Source organism: Anolis sagrei, chromosome 1 (genome assembly GCF_037176765.1).
Source record: "Anolis sagrei isolate rAnoSag1 chromosome 1, rAnoSag1.mat, whole genome shotgun sequence".
NCBI classification, from domain to species: domain Eukaryota; kingdom Metazoa; phylum Chordata; class Lepidosauria; order Squamata; family Dactyloidae; genus Anolis; species Anolis sagrei.
This window is the reverse complement of record NC_090021.1, coordinates 72634524-72658405: the sequence shown is the minus strand read 5'-3', so window position 1 is coordinate 72658405 and position 23882 is coordinate 72634524. Positions and strand designations below refer to the sequence as shown.

The window sequence follows — 23882 nt, the reverse complement described above, 5'->3', positions numbered from 1 at the left end:
TGTGCATAGGAATTCATTCATGTTTTATTCGAATTATAATCCGGCCCACCAACAGTTTGAGGGACTATGACCTGGCCCTCTGTTTAAAAAGTTTGTGGACCCCTGCTTTGGAGGGTAAGATTGTGATATCCATAGTTTTACCTGGTCACATAGCCAGGGCAAGAGATGGCTGAGCAAAAATTGTAAGCCTCCCTTCCAAGTGCCTCTTATGGTACAGAATTAGACTAACATACTTTAGGCCACATTTGTGGCCATGTTATAAAAGAAGCTATTTTTATTTATTATTTAGATAAAACATATTCTGCCCTTCTCACCCCGAAGGTGACTTATTTATTTATTTATTTATTTATTTATTTATTATTTAGGGCTTTTATAACCCGGTCTTCTCAACCTCCGAAGAGGGACTCAGGCCGGCTAACAGCAGGAAATTCATACACAAGTAGGATAAACATAATAGCATCATAATACATTAATACATAAAATACATTAAAATACAGATCATACAATTACAAAAAGCCAGGTTGTCAAAGTAAAATCACAAATTCATCACCATCCTCCGATGTGGTCAGCAGTTATTGACTCGATCATCATTCTGCAAATGCTATATTCCAAAGCCAGGATTTTACCAGCAAACGTTCAATGTTGGAACATAAAATAAACTATAAATATACATAAACACTAAAATCCATCATCTCCACTTTAAATCAATTGTTTAAAATTATCTCAGATCAGCCATATTGGATCCAGTCAGCAGATGTTAGCACACAGAAAACTGGGCGACTTGGAAGGCACTGAACAGACTGCGCTCTGGCACCACAAGATGCAGAGCCGACCTTAAGAAATTGTCTGGTTGCCCCTGACACGATAAATAAATAAATAAATAAATAAATAAATAAATAAGCAGATGTTAGATCATAGTGAGCCATAGCTACTTTTTGACATGCCCCAGTGATGTATCATATAAATCCCTGATGCCTGTGGAATATCACCAGTGAGTAATCAGTGCCAAATTATCAGAGATTTCCACAGGTGCATGCAGACCTTCTAGGGTACAGTTAGGTACCCTCTTGGAAAAACATCATTATAATAGCATTTTATCCTGTTTCCAAATATCTCTTTGTAAAGTTAGAACTGCTTTTAAATAAGGATCATGTCTTCTAAAAATACTGAAGTACAAGATCCCTTTTTTAAAAAACTGGTTTTGTTCAGACCTCCTATACACTTAGAGTGACAACTTGCCTAAATATTGGGTTGGTGTGAGTTTTCCAGACTCTATGGCCATTTTCCAGTAGCATTCTCTCCTGAAATCTCGCCCACATCTATGGAAGGCATCCACCTCTATGGATGCCTTCCATAGATGTGGGTGAAACATCCAGAGAGAATGCTACTGGAAAATGGTCATACAGCCCAGAAAAGCACAGCAACCCAGAGATTCTGGCCGTGAAAGCCTTCGACAACACATTACCTAAATATTGCTTGCATAATCTATTATATTGTGGTACAACAATTACTCCATATTGTACAATGATGTCTGATAAATACGTGGGCTAAACTGACTTCTGTATTATGGGAAATGCAGATGAATTAACTAAGTATCAAGTCATGAAACTTCACATTCCTTCACCACCGTAATTTAATCTGATGTTGGAAGCAACTTAAGCAACCTGTCCTGCATGAAAAGAAATCTCTGTTTATCCTGTGGGGTTGAGACCCAGCTTTCCTGGCTTCACTTTTTGTTGTTCACTTTCTATCACTAATAGGATATTAGAGGAGTATACGGTGATTTGTAATTTCTCCTGAAATTTAATTGAATTTAATATTGTTAATGTAAACATTTGACAAACTGCTGAGGCTTAAAGTTAGAAATAATCTACCTTTGCTTTCACTGTTTATTTTTCTTACGCAGTTGTCCAGTTATTAATCCCAGCTATTGTGGACTCACTGAATCCATGTACGTAACTTATATAACTCTTGACCTAAGATATTCTATTCCTTCAACAGATCTTCTCCAATTGTTAGTAGCAACTGGATTTCACCCCTATTAATCCTTTGTAAAAACAACTCAATTGGTATCAATAGAGCAAGGGTGGGCAACGTCTGGCCCTCCATGGCTGTTTGGTGGCATTTGACCTTTCTAGACTCCCCAGACAGACCTTGTCTAGTCTCTCCAAAAGGGATGAATTGGTTTATGTAGAAACCTTCAGGAAGGGGAACTAATCTTTTAAATAGATTGCAAGGAAATCCTGCACTAGTTAAGATTTTAAAATGCTAATTTTCAAAACATGGTTTTAGCAACCTCCGTGACCCTTGAAAGGGGAAGAAGATTGCTCCCTGGATGTGCCTAGAGTTTCCCATCTCTGCAATACGGCATATTTTCACCCATCCTTAAAAATGCATTCCATTGTATAATCTCTATATGTAATAAAGAATGTATAACATATTCCTAGCCATAAATGATAATTGAAATTTAATGGTTATGCAAAAAATTGGTCTGTTTACACTCTACTTATGCTTTGTGCTTCACTGAAGAAAAACTGTGTGCAAATGAGCTTTCCTCTGCTCTACCCATTATTTATTTATTGATTGATTTCTATTCTGCTTTTCTCAAATGTAATTAATGACAAAAGTCAGTGCCTCACATATATGTAAAAATATATCACACATATATATAAAATAGCACATAACTGTGGATTAAAACCATTAAAACTATGCAACATTGGATATAGACATTGGCATAAACCATTAGACATTGCACCAATCCCGAGGCTGTCATTTAATTACTTCATTATTGCTATCACTCACCAAATGCTTGCTTGAATAAGTTGTGTAAGTTGTTTCCTAAACACCAGGAGGGAGGAGGGCAATTTGATTTCACTAAGAAGGTCTTGTTTCTCGTTCCCACAAATCGTACCTATGAGGGCGATGGGACTGAGAGCAGGACAATCTTAGTGCTCTAACTAGCTCATAAAGGGAGATGTGTTTGGAAAGGTAAGCTGGACCAGAACCGTTTAGGGATTTATGGGCTAAAGTCAGCACTTTAAGTTGTGCTCAGTAGCAGATTGGCAGTCAGTGGAGCTGACGCAACAGGGGGTTGTATGCTCCCTGTATACCACTCCAGTTAGAAACCTGACTGCCGCCAGTTGGACTACTTGAAGCTTCCGAACAGTCTTCATGTACAGTGCGTTGCTGTAGTCTATGCAAGATATAACAAAAGCGTGTACCACCGTACCCAGACTGTGATCTGGGACCACGAAATGCAGAGCCAACCTTAAGAAAAGGGGCTACAAAGTGGAATCCATGACATGCGAGTGTGGAGAAGAGCAAACCACAGACCACGTACTGCAATGCAACCTAAGCCCTGCTACATGCACAATGGAGGACCTTCTTGTAGCAACACCAGAGGCACTCCAAGTGGCCAGCTACTGGCCAAAGGACATTTAATCAACTACCAAGTTTGCAAACTTTGTGATTTGTCTGTCTGTTTATTTTTTAATGCAAAACAACCGCTTGGTTCGCTCCTGACACGATAAATAAATACTGTACCCATGTTAGTGTTCATAAGCATCAGCACTGTCTGACCAGATTCAGTACTATCCTGTACATAATTCACATAGTGTACAACTAGATGTGGTTAGCGAATATGTTTAATAAAGATTTAAACTGTCAAAGATGATTTAAAAGGGGCAAATTAAAGTGTTCCCAGCACCCAAGAGCACAACATTTTCTTTTTGAACAAAGAAATGCATCTTAAACAGAAACGGAAAATATACATGCATTTAAGTGGGAGTGTGTGTGGGTGGAAGGGAAATTTCTTAACTACAAAGTGCTAGGATTTTAAAACATTATTGAAAGTACCACAGCCATTTTAGAATTATTTTATGAAGACCCACTAGTATTTTAGTACAATCCAGCAATTACTTTTTTCTTACAAATCTCAACAAAACATCAATAATCGACTCTGGTGATCCATGAAGTTGTTATCTGTTTGGTTTTGGAGTTTTCTCTCTGGATATTTTAACATCAGGATCCTTTGGGGGATAATTCTTGTGGTGGTAAATGTTTTTTTTTTTTTCCTGTTACACATTACAGTTCATTAATTTATATGGGTTGGAAGATATCCAGAATATCTGAGATCAGGATGTGTGTGAAGAGATGAGGAGTTTTTTTCCATATGAATCTGGATACTTTGGATAATCTAGCTCATGTGGTAGCTATGATGTTGAAAAATGACGGCACTGCAAAAATACAAGCAATACACAGAGAAACACAGTTTATGAATTGTTGCTTTAGTACAGATACAAAGGGAGAAAAAATGGAAAGAAAAATAACACAATACTGTATATGTCCATACAAACCTTTGCCCTGTATACTGTGCCACCTATCCTGACCCTTGTGTAGAGTGTAGACCATGGGTCCTCAAACTATGGCCCGGGGGCCGGATGCGGCCCTCCAAGTCATTTACCCGGCCCTCGCTCAGGGTCAAGCTAAGTTTGAAACGACTTGAAAACACAGAACAACAACAACAACAATCTTATCTCATCAGTCAAAAGCAGGCTCACACTTCCCATTGAAATACTAATAATTTTATATTTGTTGAAATTGTTCTTCATTTTAATTATTGTATTGTTTTAAGTGTTTTTTGCACTACAAAAAAGATATGTGCAGTGTGCATAAGAATTCATTCATGTTTTTTTCAAATTATAATCAGGCCCTCCAACAGTTTGAGAGGCTGTGATCTGGCCCTCTGTTTAAAAAGTTTGAGGACCCTTGGTGTAGACCAATTCACATTCTTTTAAATGGTAGTAATTACTTCCCTCTTTCTGGATCCATGGTAGGGTCATATGGATACTGCTTATGTCAATGCCCTGGGTAGATGCAAATTTATTTATTGTGTCAGAAGCAAATTGAGAATACACTTAAACAAAGTTAAAAACTTTGCATTATACTACATTTCCTTTGACCAGAAGCTGGCCTCCCTTGGGGGTGGGGGGAGGTTCTCATTCGGTATCAGCCACTGATTGAAGTTCCAGCTTTTATCCTGCCACTTTTGGATTCTTGCTTGCTGAGGTGTTCCAGAGAGTATCTCGGCAGATCTTAGGAAGCTATTTCTTGATTTAAAGTGTTGGCTTGCTGGCTGATATCCGAACAGAGGGTTGGACGAAGATGTCAATGCCTTGGCCCTTTCATTACAGGATGCTACTTCCTGACGGATGTCAGGTGGTATAATACCGGCTAAACAGTATAATTTCTCCAGTGATGTAGGGCATAGACATCCTGTGATCATGCAGCATGTCTCATTAAGAGACACATCCACTGTTTTAACGTGGTGGGATGTGATGCAAATGCTAGCATGCTTATTTTCTATGTGATCTGTTACCCTACTTCTCAATGACATCTGTAATGTTATCCTTGAAACTTCACAGCCTAATTCTGCTGTTTGTGTCTATTTTAAGATCATATGACATAGCTAGATAATATCTGTGACATAGATAATGTGCGTTTATGGAGACCTGCATTCCTTTTACAGTGAAACCTTCTTGAAATGTCCAGTCATAGCAAACTCTCTTAAGAAATAATCAAATTTGAATGATGTTAGAAAGACGAATTGTGCTGTTGGGTTTTGTCAATGCAGAGATCACTAAAAACTTGGAATACAGTATGCTTTTTGTTCAGGTTTCTTTGTGCACATACTGTTTATACCTTGCAATAGAGCATTTGTAAAGAAATTGATACTGGCTCGTTTTCATTCAAATGGTTTCTGACTTGAAGCTTCTATATAAACCTGACATTTAAATTGATGCGAAAATGTGTGGGTTTGTTTGGTTTTTTAAAAAAAACCAGGGAGAAACTGTGGAGTTTCAGATTAATTTACAGTACAGACATTTGATCCTGGCATTAGTCAGTGTAGCTCCCAAACAGAATCTGTGATTTTGGTTCATTGATTAAATTGTAAGTGCCTCCGCTGAGAACCCAAACCTAAGTGTCCACTTGGACACAAAACGTGTTCCTTTTAAAAATGCCTTGCCTCTCCAAGGAGTAACAGAAGAACTAATGTACTCCACTGCCTGGACTGTCAGCTTGGAGCACATTGACAGGTTTTGTAGAGAGCACAGATATCTAGCATGCCTGGACATGAAAAGTATGGTCAAGATGGCTTCACTGTATTGTACGAGGACAGATGCGAAAACAATGCTATCTGCTCTGCTCTCTGGCTCAGTGGACCAGTGACAAAACCATCCTAAGCTGGCTTAGAAGGGTCCAGACCAGGCATGGGTAAATTTTGGCTCTCCCGTGGTTTTGGACTTCAATTCCTATAATTCCCAATAGCCTCAGGCCCTTTCATTTTCCCCATGAGCCACTTTGTGGGAGTTGAAGTCCAAAACACCTGGAGGAATGAAGTTTGCCCATACCTGGTCAAGACATAGCATGCTGTGGGCAAGCAAGGACGACACAATATTATACTTAGGCTTGGAGTCATTTTGACAGTGTATAGTTGGCACCCTTTACACAGAGACACTGCATCCAAGGATTCAAGCATGCATGGCTTGAACACTTATTTTTTAAAAATCATAAAGCAAACTCAGTTTTTGTCATGGTATATAAGAGATATCATTATACTCTGCCAAGGTATATCATGGAATGTCAGCATCCAGGGATTTTCGCACACATCCCGTTGCAACAACTCCACTGGCTGCAAACCTGTTTCTGGGCACAATTCCAAGTTGGTTTTTAAAATAAAAAATATTAATATTATGTTTACATATATCCTGCTTTTTTTCTCCACAAAGGAGACTAAAGTGGCTTTGACACATAAAGGCCTATATGGCTTAGGGCCAGGTCATTTGGAGAACACACACACACACACACACACTATGGGCCTGTTAGGGCACTAAGGCCACTTTCTCTGTGTCCCAGTTCCTTTTTGGTGGCTGCTCCCAGGCTCTCGAACTCTCTCCAAAGAAAGATCAGGATGGCCTCATCCCTGCATGCCTTTCCTATGGGAAACAGGAGGGCAGGCTAATGGGGATGGAGGCAGTGGGAATTTTCTTCTTTTTTTTGGGGGGGGGGGGGAAGAGAAAATGTAGTTTTAAAAATATAGTGATATTAGTAATTGTATCTTTATTGTCATTTAAAGTTTACGCTTCAGGACACACCAGATGTAATTCTTTTTAAATCTTTAATATTTGAATGGTTGTTGATGGTTTGTGTTTTTATGATGTTTTATATATGTTTCTTTATTGTGTTATATTTTAATTCTGTTTGACTGGTCTTGGTCCCTATGTAAGCCTCCCCCAGTCCCGGGATATAAGAATAAAGTTATTATTATTATTATTATTATTATTATTATTATTCTGACACTGCAAACAAGATATATATGCTGGATTTCGTATCACAAACTCACAAGTCGAACACTTCCCAAGCATTTAGGATATATTTTTGAATGATGCGCGCAGATCCAAGTAAGGTGGCCTAGACAGATCATGATTTTGTCAATGTTTATTGTTTTCAAATCCGGCTGAGATCTTTTGGCATGGCACCCAGTGTGTCGGTTTATGCCAGAGCCTTTGCAGTTCAATTCTGAGGTCCTGATAATGACTGCATTTTTCGTGTTGTTTTTCATCAATTTGACAGTCACGTGGTATAGTAACATCAACATCCAATTTTTAACACCAACATCCAATTTTTGTCTTCTACAGTCATGATGTCTGGCATATTGTGCTCCAAAACTTTGTCAGTCTGGATTTGAAAGTCCCACAGTATTTTTGCATGATCATTTTTCACTACCTTTGCAGGTTTATGATCCCACCAGTTCTTTACTACTGACAGGTGGTACTTGTGACATAAGTTCCAATGAATCATTTGGGCCGCAGAGTTGCGCCTTTGTTTGTAGTCTATCTGTGTAAAAAATTTTTTGCAGCAGCTGAGAATATGATCAATGGTTTTATCTGCTTATTATTGTTGTTATTATTATTATTTGCTCTGGTTTTAAAATTTGTATTGGCTGATGTCAGTAGGTCAGGCCTGGGCAAATCCCCCCCCCCCCCCCCCGGTGTTGTGGACTTCAACTCCCACCATTCCTAACAGCCTCAGGCCCCTTCCTTCCTGGAGGGAGGACTCAAGTTGTGGGTGGGATTTTTGGTTTCTTAAGCAGCTGAAGGAGAAAAAGAAGGGGCCTGGTGCAGTTTGGAATGATGGGAGTTGAAGTCCAAAACACCTGGAAGGAGGACCCAAGTTGTGGGTGAGATTTGTGGGTGGCTTAAGTGACTGAGGGGGGAAAGGAAAGGGCCTGAGGCAGTTAGGAATGGTGGGAGTTGAAGTCCAAAACATCTGGAGGGAGAACCTAAGTTGTGGGTGGGATTTAGGGTGGCTTAAGTGACTGAGAGGGGAAAAGAAGGGACCTGAGGCGGTTAGGAATAGTGGGAGTTAAAGTCCAAAATATCTGGAGGGAAGGCCCAAGTTTGTCCAGGAAGAATAAAATTCCGTGGGACACTGGGAATGGGACTCCAGTGGGCACCCAAACGCCATGCCAGTCCCCGGTGGTTTCTGTGAGAGAGAGCTCAGAAAAAAATAACCCTCCTGAGGCTTCCCCTCGTCCCTCAAGGCGAATAGCTCGCTCCATGAAGATGAAGGTCACTCTCCCCCCTCTTGCCACTTTCCCTCCTTCATGGCCTTAAGACCAGTGAGAGGGAGGGAAGGGGGGCATGCTTCTTATTGAGGAGAAAAGTCGGAAGGACACCTCATCTGAGCGGGGAGGGGGGCTGTGGGGAGAGAAAGGCCCCCTGAGCCACCTCAAGACTGTGTCCGTCCTCACCCCCCCCCCTCCCGCCTTTCTTTCTTTCTTTCTTTTTTCTTCTTCTCCTGGGCGTCTTCCTCCCTCCCTCCCTCCCTCCCTGGACTCCCAGGTTGGATGCTGCAAGGCGTGTCCGGGGCTCTGCTCATGTGATGGAGAAGGGAGGGAGGGAGAGAGAGTGAAGGGGGAGAGGGGGCTCTTTTTCTTCTTTTTCTTCCCCTGAGCCTTTTTTTTAAAGAGGAGTTTGCAGAAAGCCACTGGGTCCCTTTCCTTCAGTCGCAGCCTGAGCGCTTCCCTGAGCGGCAGAGAGGAGGAGGAGGAGGAGGGAGCGCTGCTGCAACTGCCTGGACATCTTTCTCCTTGCTCTCCTCGCCTTTCTCCTTCGCCAGCTGGGCCAAACAAACAACCAACAACAACAACAACAACAAACAGGAGGGAAACCCAGCAGGAGGAGGAAGAGGAGAAGCCGCAGTTTCCTTCCAGCATGGGAGCCGGCAGCTCGGCGGAGCAGGCGAGCCCCCAGGACGGGGCGAATGCCGCAGAAGCGCAGCCCCCTCCACAGCAGCAGCAGCAGCAACAGCCCCCCGAGGGGCAGGCGGAGGAGGAGGAGGAGGCCAAGGGGCCCGAGGCCGAGCAGCAGCCGCAGGACCCCGCCAAGGTATCCCCCCCCCTCCACAGCGCAAGGGAAGCAAGGGCGGGGTCTTCCTCGGGTTCCCCCCCTGCGCGTGCCAACTTCCCCCAAACACCTGCTCCGAGGGGAGGGGGGAGGGGAGGGGAGGGGGCCCCCGGACTCCCTGTTTGTGGCCCCGGAGGGGGTTTTGGGGAGAGAAGTTTGGCGGGGCGTGGCGGGCGCGCTTGGCCTCTCCGCTGCGGGGGAGAACTGCGCCACCGGCGCCACCTCCGCAGTCATAAACTCTTCGCGGCTCTTTGTCTGTCAGGAGGAGAAGGAGAAGGAGAAGGAGGCAGCCTTCCCCAAAGTCCTTGGTTTGGAGCGCCTCTTCCCCTCCGCAGAAGGGCCTCCTTCTCGCCTCCTGCCCGGCTTCGTGGGCTTCCCTCCCTCTCCCCGCTCTCCTCCAGGTATCTGGGGGTCGGTAGAAGCCCCTGGCCCCCTTTCCCACCCCCTTCCCTCCTCCTTTTGTGTGGGAAAGACCCCACCCTCCCGCCAGGAGCCTCCTCTGACTACTGCGGGACTGCAGTAGTCCGGCGTGGTCCTTCTCCCCAGGTCTGCCTCTGCTGCTGGTGCTGCAGTGCCAGCCTCTTCCCTCTTCCCGAGGATGGGTGGTGCAATGGGTTAAACTCTTGTGCCGGCAGCACTGCTGGCCGACAGGTTCTAATCCAGGGAGAGCGGGTTGAGCTCCCTCTGTCAGCTCCAGCTCCCCATGCAGGGGGGGGGGGGTATGAGAGAAGCCTCCCACAAGGATGGTAAAACATCAAAACACCTGGGCATCCCCTGGGCAGTGTCCTTGCAGACAGCCAATTCTCTCAAACCAAAGCAGTTGAGCTCCCTTGGGCAGCTCCAACTCCCCGTGGAGGGGCATGAGAGAAGCCTCCCACAAGAATGGTAAAACCCAGGCATCCCCTGGGCAACATCCTTGCAGACGGCCAATTCTCTTGCACCAGAAGTGACTTGCAGTTTCTCAAGTGGCTCCTGACACACACCAAAAAGAGAGAGAGAGAGAGAGGAGGGGAATGTGCTAATGCAGGAGGAAAGTAACAACAGAACAGAAAGGACGGGCTCTCATCTGACCCTGATGGAGTGCCTGCCTTTCCAACCAGCTCTCCCCCTCCCCTCCTTCCCTTCCCTCCCTGATATCGACTTTGCTTCAAAGTCTGGTGCGTGTGCAGAATGGAGAACCAGGGTAGGGAGAGAGAGCCAGGCTGGCCCTGAGAATGATGCCTGCAGTTGAACTAAGGGCGTCTGTTCCCAAGGAAAGGAAGGAAGCCCAGTTAGGACCAGCATTAATAATAATAGTAATAATAATCTTTATTTATATCCCACCACCATCTCCCCAAAGGAACTCGAGGGAGCTTACAAGGCACTTCAGGGTGCACATATGTTGATCACCAGTGTTCTCAAAACATGGGTTGATGATAAAAAAAAGAACCCTGAATTGGTACTCAATCTGTAAACATCTACTCAAGTACATTTCTGATTTCAGAGAGGTTCCGGACATTATTTTGTCACGTGGACATCCTGGTTTTGTTCAACATTTCACATTTTATGCACAAAGCATGGGCAAGCTTGGGTCCTCTGGGTGTTTTGGACTTCAGCTCCCACAATTCCTCACAGCCTCAGGCCCTTTCCTTTCCCCCCTCAGCCATTTAAGCCACCCACACATTTGGCCTTCCAAGTGTTTTGGACTTCAGCTCCCACAATTCCTAACAGTCCCAGGCCCTTTCCTTTTCCCCCTCAGCCTCTTGAGCAGCAGAGGGGGAAAGGGAAAGGACCTGAGGCTGTTAGGAATTGTGGGAGTTCAAGTCCAAAACACCTGGAGGGAAGGCCAAAGTTTGCTGATGCTTACTATATACTAATTTAAAACTTTTTAAAAACTAGAGACAAGATCTTTCAAACATGCTTTTTCTCCAGCATAGTATATGGGTGTTTCCAGAACTAGTTGTGACTTTGTTTTTGTGACCTTGTGGCTCCAGTTTTTAACTCCCAGCTAGAATTTTCCATAGTTGCTGCCCTCCAGTGAACACTATTAACAGTAGTATATTTCAAAGTGCCTTCTCCTGTCCCATTTTCCAAAGAGGTGGAGGGGGAGAAACAAAAAAAGCAGTGAGCACACAGTTCCTGATTGTGCGTGATTATTCAGCTACAGAAATGTAACATCAGAAATGACGAAATGTATCAGAAATATCTAACCGTGACGATAAAATAAGATTGGCTTCAAGCGTGAGAAAGAAAAGGATCTTGCTCAGAAGGTCAAGCTAGCATCGCTTAAGCCATGTGAATGAGTCTCAGTTATTTACTATGTTTCAAATCCTTCTGAATCTTAACTTCCAGAAAGGGACTTAAGGATTTGTATCCACATGAATCCAATTTTCAGGATAAGAGTAAACAATGTGATCATTTTAATATTAGGTCTGCTGCTGCCTAGAGGGCATGAAAACATTATCAAAAAAGGTCCGGATCAGTTTTTTTGACAGTCATCCAAGAAGTTGTGCCTTAATCTAGGTGTTTTCTAACCCAGTGTCTTTGAGTCAGTGTCTTGGGTGATGTAAAAACAAACCAACCCATGTTCTCTGGAGGATTTATGGGTGGCAAAGCAAGCTTATTTCATAGGACTCAAATTCCCAGAGCTAGAAAAGATATACTGACATGAATGTTTGTTCAAACAGGTACATGAGAGATGGCTGAAACCTGGGGACGTTGTTGGCATCAGCTGATCGTGTCATACAATGTTTATCTTAGGCCCCTTCCACACAGCTGAATAAAATCCCACATTATCTGCTTTGAACTGGAATATATGGCAGTGTGGACTCTGATAACCCAGTTCAAAGCAGATATTGTGGGATTCTCTGCCTTGATTTTTGGGTTATATGGCTGTGTGGAAGGGCCCTTATATATTTAGCTCTGTGTGAATTCTGAAAGAAAATACAACATTAGGCTACACATCTGCTTAGATAAGTAAAGCAGCATTTTGCAGTTGTTGGCTGAATGAAACCACATCAAATTAACTATGTCACAAATATTAATATTGCACCCTTCCCAAATTTGGTGCTTTCTAGATGTTTTCTAGATGTTTTCAGGTGGCAATTCTTGTAATTTGCAATACAACCAATGGGAGCTGGAGTCCAAAACATTAGAAGCGTATCATAGTAGAGAACGCTTCATATTATCCAATAACTAAAGGACCATAAAGTTTGATGAGGTAGGAAGGGGATGCAGTGAAAAAAAATTCAACATTAACCTAACTCCACAGCTCTAGCCTCTTCTTCACCATCATGATCTTTGCCCCAGCCAGGCTAAGAGTCAAGTGCTAGACTTACTAACTGTTCCTCCAAGAACGTTATCCCCTGAAAACAATGTTTGGGACTGCAGAATAAAAATACTGTAGTCTCCACATTCATTGGGGAGACCTGAGTTGAGGCATTTGGTACAGAACTACATGCCTGGCCCAGTTCTGCAATGTAGCTCATCCCTTGGTCTCTTCTATGAGCTGAGGTCTGACCCCAGTCTCTTTGCATCTGAGCAGAGTTTGGCACTGTGACTCTATGGTGACTTTGGTTCCTCTGAATTCTTGTGTTTAGCAGCAGCTCCAGGCATTTATGTGGAGGCCTCGTCTCGGTTTCACCATACATTCTCAACGCGATTTCATTCAAGAAGAACATTGTAGAATCAGACTTAGAGTTATCTATATAGCAGTTTAAGAAGTCAGTGTCTGTCCATGTGTTATTGAATTACTGCCCCCAACATTTCTCACCAAAGACTGGTTAGAGATGCTAGGAGTTATAATTCCCTCACCTCACAGTTTCCATTTTACTATATACGTGTAGCAATTTGATACTCCCTTACCTATTATAACTAAATCCTGTGGCATCCTGGGATGCGTAGTTTAATAAGGTACTGAGAATTCTCTGTGGGACAGCCTTTGTACCTTCCTTAATTCTACAGCACCAAAGCTCTCAGCATAATCTTTAGTGACTCCACATGCTACACATTTCAGGATTCAGCAGGACGGAATGATGACAAAGTGATATCAAATGACTATAACTATGTCGTGTATATACATGATAAGATTCCACCTTGGTTTGGCTTTCTTTATCATCTCATTTTTAGTAGTCAGATGTTCTAGAAAGGCCATAAGCAGTGCATGAATTAAATAGCTTACTGCCAAAGTTACAATATCTGGTAATAGCATATAGACCATAATTGAATATAGAAGTTCCAGCTGTCATAGCTAGTAGGACTCACCTTTCATATATTTGTTTAACAATCATGCAAATGCATAAAGATAGGCCTGTGAAAGCGTTCAGTTATGCACATCACAGCTCAGTTCTGTGCATACCAATTCAAGAGTAAACCCAAGTGCAAGTTTCAAACATAAAAATTGGATTTAGTTTTGTGTATGTCCTTCAAAAGAATGTTGTATATAGAGTTTAAATGCCTTTAAATGCCCTAATATTTCTTATCAGCGATACATTGTAGAAGGGAGAAGGATTGGGACCTGTGAAAGACACTTCAAGGCTGGATAGGATATTCCTTAGGGTTAGATCTATTTCATTGCTCTTCCTTGGTTTAACCCTCTAAAGAGTCATCAAAGCTAGCAGGCATTACCCTATTTTGCATTGGTGAATTTCATAAGTCATTTGTGTGCCTGGGGTTAGTAGAATCATCAGACATAATGATCCTGACTTCAGGAGGCAGAAAATCAATTGGAGGTTCCTCTTTGGTAGGAAATGGATCATCCAGCATTGAATGTATTCATCAGACTTTGTTTCCTTGACAAGATTGTATGAAATGCCTTGGTTTACCTTCCTCCCCAATAATAGACTATTGGTGTTTAGGAAAAGTGGAGGTGGAGGTATATATTTAAAAATTGATTGTCAGACTGGGGGATGCCTCTGTGAAGCAGGTTCACTATTTTCAATGTTCAGCTTATTTACTTTGACTAATAAAACTCAATGGGCAGCACTGGAAAGTTAGGCCCTGTCTACACTGACCATTTAATTCAGGGCCCTTGCAGACAGGGTTAAATCCTGGGAGGAACTGGGATATTTAAATCCTCCTGGAATGTAGTTTCGACACCTACCTCAAACCCTGTGCTTTCCCTGGTTACATGTCCTCTTAGGTCAACCTCTGGTTTCCCAGACCCCTAATCTGCTGGTGTGCGATTTGGATATGACAGAAGCATTCTTCGAGGGGTCTGAGCATGCAGCCAGGCCCCTTTGGTAATTTGGGGGGGGGGGGCAAAATAGCAGGCTAGAAGGGGAAGCTGTGGGTGCCATCCTGCTCCTTTGGGTTCTGAAGAACCAGGCTGGCAATGGGGATTGACTTCCAGGATCACAGAATGAAGTCCTGGGAGTCAATCCCCAAAGGCCTATACCTAGAAAGGCCCACACCTGGAATGAGCCAGATCTTACATTAAGGTCTGTTGGCTTATCCCTCCCTTCAGGCCAGATAAAGGTTTTCCATGAAGTGATCTTGGATCTCTAAAACTGGCTTGGGGGACCATGTACAGTCTCAAGTCTACACCCCAGTGTAGAAGTGTATAATAATAGGACCTGCTGCTAGAAAATTCAGTGTACCAAATGGGGAGAAAATCCAGTCATCAAACACAGATTGTTGAGCTACTGAATGAGGAATATTCTACCACCCTTGGGTCGACACAGACAGTTGCAGACATTGGTTACCGGATCCTGCCTATTATATTCCCTTGGAGTAATGTGTTCTTTACTGCTGTATGCCTTCAAGTCTCTGGAGGATTTCTAGGTTACGAAGATCCCAAGACAACCCCTTTTCTTTACAAATATGTTAAAAATGGCTTCCTTTGCCTTACTTTGAGGCTGACAAAGTGTGATTTGTCCAAGGACAGCCAATGGATTTCCATGGCTGACTGGAGATTCAACCTCTGGTGTTCAGAATTGTAGTCCAGTTCTCAGAGCACTCATTCCACACTGGCTCTCAGTAGTTGTTTAGGGATCTGAATTAAGTAATCAGAGCATACACATTTTTTATAAAGTAATCAAAACATGCATAATTATCATGTTTCCAGAAGAGCAGATAGTGTAAAATGGGAATGTTTTTGTTTAGAAATAGAAATGTGTTTAGAAAATGGCCTGCAAAATATACTCATTTTATCTGATTTGTTATATTTGATGTCTGAAAGTTTTTGTTAGTTTTTGTCCTATTCTGGAAGCAGGGACTAATTTTTTTCATTTGAAGTATTTGTGCACAATTTATACTAAATCTGCTTCTGTTCCTATGCTACCATGGAACCAAAAAGAGTATCAATTTTTAGTTATCTTCTTACCCTGATCATCTCCTATAAAATTGTTTTATTTAGCGCTTGTGTTATCCAGGTTTAACAGTGGTTGTATTTCTGACCATTTTAATTCCTTTTAAACTAGATAATTATTGGATTTTTCCATGTATTGACTCCATCATATTTTTTCACAGTATGTTAGGTAAATATTACAGAACTTATTGAAAATCTAAAATAACATTTCACTTAATAAAATGCACACCTAGAATGTTGTATTCTGCAAGATGCTTCCTTCATCACTTTAGAAACTATGAAAAACCACTAGAAGTTGAGTAGTGTTTGGCAAGTAAGAGAATCCAGCAATTAACTTAGAATTCTTGGTTTTTTATGGAATTCAGTGATTTAATAAAAGTTTTATTTTGCCTTTCTTCCTTGAAATTGATTTTAATAAAAGGTTAAAAGTTTCTTGAGTAGTTACATATTATATTTTGTGAACAGGATAAGTACTGATGTCAAGCTCATTATTTTGGCATCAGCTTCTCCAATGTACTAACAATTATGTATTTCTTCACAGAATTAAATTCAGTTGAATTCAGTAGGCTTTGCTGTCAGGGGAACTTATGAAGGATTACAGCCCAATACACTAATCTTCACATTTGTCCAGAATATGAGAGTATAGTGTTACATTTGTTTTCCAAATTACAGTGATAATTGCAAAATTAATATTTAATGCTAATGCAACTACTCAGGCTTTCAGGATCCTATTTTTGCTCATTGAACTGAACAGCCAAATGGAAGGAAGTAATTTAGCACTTACCTTTAGCCTTTCACTATTTATTAGTTGTTTTTATAGAACAAATAGTACCAGTGTGTTTGTATATATGCTGCAGGGCTAGAAGTGCATATATGGCTGAGTCACAATCTTAATGCTGTGATCCAACACTAAAATTGTTAAGGTTTTTATTCTATCAGACTGTACCCTGCATTGGAAACTTTGTTCATTAAAAAAAGTGATACTTAAATGTTGTCTTGGACAATTTTGAAACTATGGGGAAACACTGACTATTCCTTATGATATCATGGTTTGATAAATTGAAATATCAAACTTAAATTTATTCTGTTACATTTCTAGCTGAGATGCCCATCACCTGTGGTTAGAGACTATGTAGTCTCTTTCTGTCCAGTCCCTCTAGATATTCTTTCTCATATTACTGATGAACCTATGTATAGTTTTCTTCTAGGCTACTACTCTTTCTCGCCCCTGAACAAAATAGGGGTTTTTTTTTGGGGGGGGGGGTTGTTTCTTTGACCAGCCCATGTTCCTTTTCCCCTCTCACTTCATCTCATTATCTTTCTCCATTTTTGGGGCTAGGAGAAGAGAAGCAGAAATTTTGACCAGCATCCTTTCTGTAATGTGCTTTTGATCTATGTGGAGTGGCCTAGATGTCTACAGAAGAAATGAATATTAATGAAAAGAAACATCAGTCTTGACTGCAGCTTCTTTTCACTAGTTATGTTTGTGCTAGTATAGGCAGTCCCCGAGTTATACACATCTGACTTATGTACAACTGATAGTTTCAAATGTGTGGGGGGGGGGGGACGATGCTAGGTGGGTACAGGACAGGGTGCACCAGCCTTCAGTGTGCAACGGGCCTTTTGCACTATTTGAAAATGCACAGGTGAAATAAATAAGACGTTATGACAAACATCTGTTCAAGTTGCATTTAAAGTAGAAATTCATGCATTTAAAAAAAAAGTTTTGATTAGTATGGTGTGGGGTTAAAACCACTGTGAGATTTTTACTGCTATCTGTAGCCTCATTTGAAAGGTTTAATCTCACTTCCTGCCCTTGAGACAACAGGAAGTGACAGGCAACCTACCCCTAGGAAGGGAAATTCACTCCTGCAAGAGTTGTAATGGAAAACATATGTCTCCACTGAAACTTTATGACCAATTCTTGTTTCCAGACAACCCAACATTTTCAAAATCCAATTGTTACAGGGACAGAAAGTGATGTGAAATCTTCTGAAGAGGGGTATAGACAACAACACAAATGCTACAGGGATGTTAACCCTTCCCTATGCTGTCTCCAAACTTTTTTAAAAATTGGCTGGAGTTACACTTTAGAAATGAACCTGTTCCTACTTAATATAAAATCAGTTTAAGAACCAACCTAAAGAAGCTGTTTTGTTTGCAACCCAGGGACTGTCTGTAAAAATAATTACAACTGTTCCTTCATATTTGTGGTTTTGATTTTTCTGGATTTGATTATCCACTGATTTGATTTAAAATGTTTTCTGCAGGGATCTCTAGTTCTGCAAGTGTGACTCTATGGTCAACATCCTCCAGTCATTCTGGAAGGCCTAGAGATTTCTCGATGTGATTCTATGGCTAGCTTCAAGCAGAAGGTGACCACAGAGTTGTGCTAGAAGACCTATACATTCCTAGAGAGATATTCTCTCTGTTAAAACAAATCAACAATTTCTTTATTTGTGGTTGGCTTTCACAGGGGTCTTGTGCCCCTAATCCCAGTGAATCTGAAGGGCTGTAATCTCCCTAAAAACTTTTATTATATTCATTAGTTAAGTTTAACCAAAGTTTTTTTAAATGGGGGTGGGAGTTGATCAATATGACAAATTGTGCTTAATGCATACTGGAAGCAAAAGCTTCAAAGTGTGTGTTCTGTATAATGGGAGTTATCATGGCGCAGGCTGACTTGATATAAAATGTTTTGGAAAAGATCTTGGGAAAGTTACTTTTTTTTACTAGAGCTCTCCTAATCTCCTCAACAGGAGGGCCAGAACTATTCCAAGCTTTGGTCTGGAAACATAGCTAGTATATAGAATTCAGGAGTAAAGACTCATAAAATAAAGATTTTGATAATCCAGCTAAGAAACATTGCAGTGACATTGGAACATTTAGATCAGAGAAAGTAAAGAGAAAAAAGGGATATCCTTATTTATTAATTAATTTCCTGTACCCTTTCCTGGTACATATGCATGCATTTAATAAATTTCCCCCACTCTTTACCTAAATGAATTCCCAGAGAGTTAGTGAAAGTGAATCTATCCCTGAATATTATAGGGCAACTTCAATATATTTTGTATGTCAGTGCCAATAAATCTGAAAAATCCATTGCTTTTTAATCTAAATGTTTACTTTGAGCTTCAGGGACTTCAGAAAACTGAAGAGTCATATGATTTGAAACAAGCTCTTGTTTCAATTTAAATTTATTGCTTGATCATGTGAATGCTATACATCAGTGAATAACACATATTACTAGTCAAACCCATATTAATTATTTCTGTTTATAATTTGTGACCATTGTATAAGCTGGCTAGGGCTTATGGGACTTGGGAGTCCCAAACACCTGAAGGGCTACAAGTTTGACACCTCTGATGTAGAAGATGAAGGAGTTTTAGGCCCCATCTACAGTGCCATACAGTGCGGTTTGAATAGCATTATAATGGTCAGTGCAGACTCATATAATGCAGATTGAACCGCATTTAACTGGATTATATGAGTCTACACTGCCATGTAATCCAGTTCAATGCATTTTGAAACTGGATTATATGGAAGTGTAAATGGAGCCTGGGGCCCCTTCCACACAGCTGAATAAAATCCCACATTTTCTGCTTTGAACCAGAATATATGGCAGCATGCACTCAAATTACCCAATTCAAAGCAGTTATTGTGGGATTTTCTGCCTTGACATTCTGGGTTATATGGCTGTGTGGAAGGGCCTGAGATGACAGAGAAGGAAGGAGCTGAGGGTTATTGTATAAAAGCCCAACCATCTTTTTACAGGAGCAATAAGCTTGACAGTTTCTAAGATGGTTCTCTTGCAACTAATAGATGAAGTTCTGTATTCTACATTATTTGAACGTAGTTTTCCCTCAATAAGACTTCTCAGCTTTGGTTGTGTGATGATCCAACCAATTAGCAGTGTTGTTATTATTTATCTTATTTCTTTGACTCTTTCCTTTAAAATATTTGCATCTGTACATTGGCTGATAGAAATTGCTTATAAAGAGACAGAAAATAGCAAAATATGTAACTTGCTATTCACAGATAAAATGACATTCTTCTACAACTAAGCTAGTTGTTTTAGGTCTTCTTCCTAATAAGGACATGGCTTCCAACATTTTGCAATCGAAACTATATACTATCTTGACATATTGTCTTTAAAATAAAAAATAGTTTAATAAACAGAGAAATTGGAGTTATGCCACAGAACACTATGAGAATCTTATGCCTCTTCTGCTTACTAAACTATTTTCGGTTGAAGGCATGTGAGGCTCTGGAGACTGAGGGTACTAATTTACAGTAGTTTTAGAAGAGGGATGATAAAAGAAATTTCTTCAAAGGAATCATGAAGAGGGGACCAGCTATTCTTCTTAGTTCTGGTTGAATAAGTGCCATAGCCTTTTTTCCATGCCTTTTTTCAAGAGGCATGGAAGCCATTCCTGCCTTGGTTCTGCCCCTTGTGTTTCAGTTGTGTCCTTTGGAAAGGACACCTACAATTTGAGAACCACAAGTATCCAGGGCTTTGTTGTCATCAGGAGTACCTTAAAGGAGTACCTTATGTTAAATAGCAGCTGTCCAGTTCCCCTAACTGTTGTGCCTCCAGAAAAAGTAAAGGAAGAGTCCAGGGTTATTGTTTTCTCCAGATATATTTCTCAGGTTTGTGGGTGACTGCAAACCAAAGAGGGGGACCTGCCTACTGGCAGATGACAGAATAAAGCCACTGTGGAGCAAATTTCTGTGCTTTGTTTGATGTTTCCACTGAACCTTAAGGCATAGTCAGTATGCAGAAGTGCTTAGTTCATTCATGACAAAGCATATTATGCTGCTTCACATTTGTGCATCATGCAAATGCACCCATTTCATTATTGAAAGCTTAATTAATTAGCAGAGAAAGGCATTAGTAAACATCATTAGGAAGCTCTTTTTATCTGAAAAGGAAGCAGAGGTAAAGGGAAGAAGGAATCTAGAAATACCTTAGAGACTTTTTTTCAGCATGAGCTCATGCTGACATAATCTCATTGGTTTCAAAGTGCTTCTACAAACCTTCTTTTCACCATTCCATTTCTGTTTTAACAAATGGACATAGCTAACTTTTGAAACCTTTTACAGAGCTAGATAAACTTAAAGTCAATTTGCAACAGATTTGCCCAGTCTATTATATTTCTCTATTTAGTTATGTCCAGCCTTTCTACCCCAAAACAGTATTATTATAAGAAATCAATATAGTTATAATAAAAATGAATACAAATATATTAAAAAGCCCCAAAATATTAAAAATCCAGACATGAAAAAGAAATCCTTCAGATGCATGTTGCTTAAATACTAAAAGCCCATTGTGATTAGTGATTGGGAGCAGAAAAGTGTTTGTGTGCAATCCCCTCCCCCTGGTTACTTGAAATTCCACACATGACTTCATGCTTGACATAAGCAGTGGAAATAATGGAAATTAATTTGGACAACTAATATTGATACAACACTATTAAAATGTAAGGCCACACTTATCATTAGTCTCTCTCCCACCATGTGTGTGCCTAGGAAGCACCTATATTTGCCCAGTTCCCCTGGCATGTAAAATTTTATGTACCACAAAAGCTTGAAAATATTTGTGGCCTACCACCACTTTGAAAGAGATGTATGTTACTGAGTTGCCGTTTCTTAAAATATATGTATTCTATTAAAGATATTTGCTTAGTGAAACTTTGAATTTATATGAACTATGGTGTCCAATTTACACAGTGCACTTCACTAACTTTTCAAGTATTTCAGTACAACCGTTTTAAACTATTTAAAAAATGTTCAGCTATTTATACAGCCTATTAAATCATAGACTTATAGAGCTGTAAGAGACCTTGTGGGTCATCCAGTCCAACCTCCTGCCAAGAAACAGGAAAATTGCATTCAAAGCACCCCTGACAGATGACCATCCAGCCTCTGTTTAAAAGCCTCCAAAGAAGGAGCCTCCACCACAGTCTGGGGTAGAGAGTTCCACTGCTGAACAGCTTTCACAGTTAGGAAGTTCTCCCTCACGTTCAGGTGGAATCTCCTTTCCTGTAGTTTGAAGCCACTGTTCAGCATTCTGGTCTCCAGGGCAGCAGAAAACAAGCCTGCTCCCTCCTCCTTATGACTTCACCTCACATATTTATACATGGCCATCATGTCTCATCTCAGCCTTCTCTTCTTCAGCTCTTTAAGCCACTCTTCATAGAGCTTGTTCTCCAGACCCTTGATATTGTAGTCTGGACACATTTGGTTTTTAAGTATGTATCCTATGCAACATGAAAAAGCAGAAAGGCAAGCTGTATTATTCAGTTACAGATAATGAACTGTATCCACAATAATTCAACTAGAATTCCACTTATTCAATAGGACATTCCTTCTTCCTCATATCTAACATAGATCCTGATAATAATTTCCTGACTCTCAGAAGGGACTTTTAAAGCTATTCATGAGGCTGTAATGGAGAGGGGATGTTAAACCTCACTGACTGTGTGAGCTTGTGTAACTTCAGATATAACCCTTTTATGGAAATGAAATGTATAATGTAAACCAGCCCAAAGCCTTTTCAAATATTTGTGTGAATGCTATCTCCTGCAGAGCCATAGTTATTTTGCATGTGGCATGTATGTTGGCAAAGTGTTAACCACAAAGTCCAGCACATTTTTCAGCCAATCGGATTTCATCTCAACTGCTTTAGAAGCATCAATGAAGTAAAACGGATAGGATTATCTTTGGTTATCAGGAATCCTATTAAGCAGGTCAGCATAATGTAAGCAGGCCTGAGCAAAGTCTGTATTTCTTAATCTATGCTATGAATCAGCTTCTGTAATCCTCTATTTTTTGTGTAGTAAGATGGGAATGCATGCAAAACCAAAAATGTATTCAAAATTGGTAGTATAATCTTGGAGACAGGGCATGAAGTGAGCAGAACATTTGAAACAGAGTATGTGACATTTAACTAAAATGCAAGTGACTTGTCTCCTGGCATATGCATGTGTAACCACTATAGAGATGGGAATGTGATTGTATACAAAAAAATCCCTGGCTTCTTACAACTGGAAATACTTTTAGAAGGCAGGGTGCCTATGCAACCATTTATTACACAGTATAATTCATGGGCCAGGGTTTTACTGGGCCACAATGATCAATTCCCAGCATAAAATTATCACAATAACACATGTATATTTAAAAAAATCCTACCTATTCAGAGCAATTAAAAGCTGGGCCAAGGGTGGTTCAAACTCAAAATATGAGGGGGCCGGGAATTAAGAACAGTGCTATAACAGGCTAACGGCAATAGCAGGTGCGGGTCTGTGGCTGCTCATTTCCAGGGCCTATTAGAGGGATGACCGGAGTAATAGGTATATTCAAGGCCATATTCAACAATGAACAAGAACTAGAACTGGTCATTCGCAAAGGCTTGTTGAAACCACCAGGTTTTCAAGCTCTTAAGAAAGGAGAGGAGGGATGGGGCCTGTCTTATTTCCCTTGGAAGGGCGTTCTAGAGGCAGGGGGCCACCACCGAGAAGGCCCTCTCTCTCGTCCCCACCAACCGGACTTGTGACGGTGGTGGGAGCGAAAGGAGGGCCTCCCCGGAAGATCTTAGAGAGTTCACGCTGGTTCATAGAAGGAGATGCGATCGTGGAGATAGGCAGGGCCCGAACCGTTTGAATTAATGGATATGCCAGGGAACACAATCCCAGAAACTAGGTGAATTCTACAGAAAAAATGCAATAGTGCTGGGTTTTATTTTAAGCTTGATTGTGGTAGAGTTTCTTGAATGCGTTTCTGTGACTTTCATTCCATATGCAGTGTTGTGCATATTAGACAAAACCTAGACTTGTATCGTCTATTCATAAATTTGCAAGAATAATCTGTTGCCAGCAATTTCCACACTCCAGAGGAATTGTGACTGATAGATGGTCTTTCGGAGATAGGGAAGAATGCTGGCAATGCTTAAATGCTCTTGAAAATAGGTCATGGTTTAATAAAGCCTTACAAAAGTGAAAGTTCCTATGATCCTTGAAGCCTATTATTAATCTACCTGCTTCAGTTATAAAATGCAGAGGTTTACAAAATCAATCCAATCAAAATACAGAGCAAGTTATAGTAGGTTGCAATTTGGTTCTTATTAGTTA

At 40.9% G+C, this 23882-nt stretch overlaps 1 protein-coding gene across 2 annotated transcripts in view; it reads left to right on the top strand.

Moving 5' to 3' along the window:
- Nucleotides 1-8983: 8983 nt before the first annotated feature.
- AKAP12 (A-kinase anchoring protein 12) overlaps nucleotides 8984-23882 on the top strand; it is an 82872-nt gene continuing 67973 nt past the window's right edge. For both annotated transcript variants that reach the window (XM_060753561.2, XM_067466018.1), the window contains exon 1: nucleotides 8984-9449. In XM_060753561.2, the coding sequence (XP_060609544.2) occupies nucleotides 9276-9449 (174 nt within the window). In that variant the 5' untranslated portion in view covers nucleotides 8984-9275. The remainder of the gene's footprint in view (nucleotides 9450-23882) is intronic.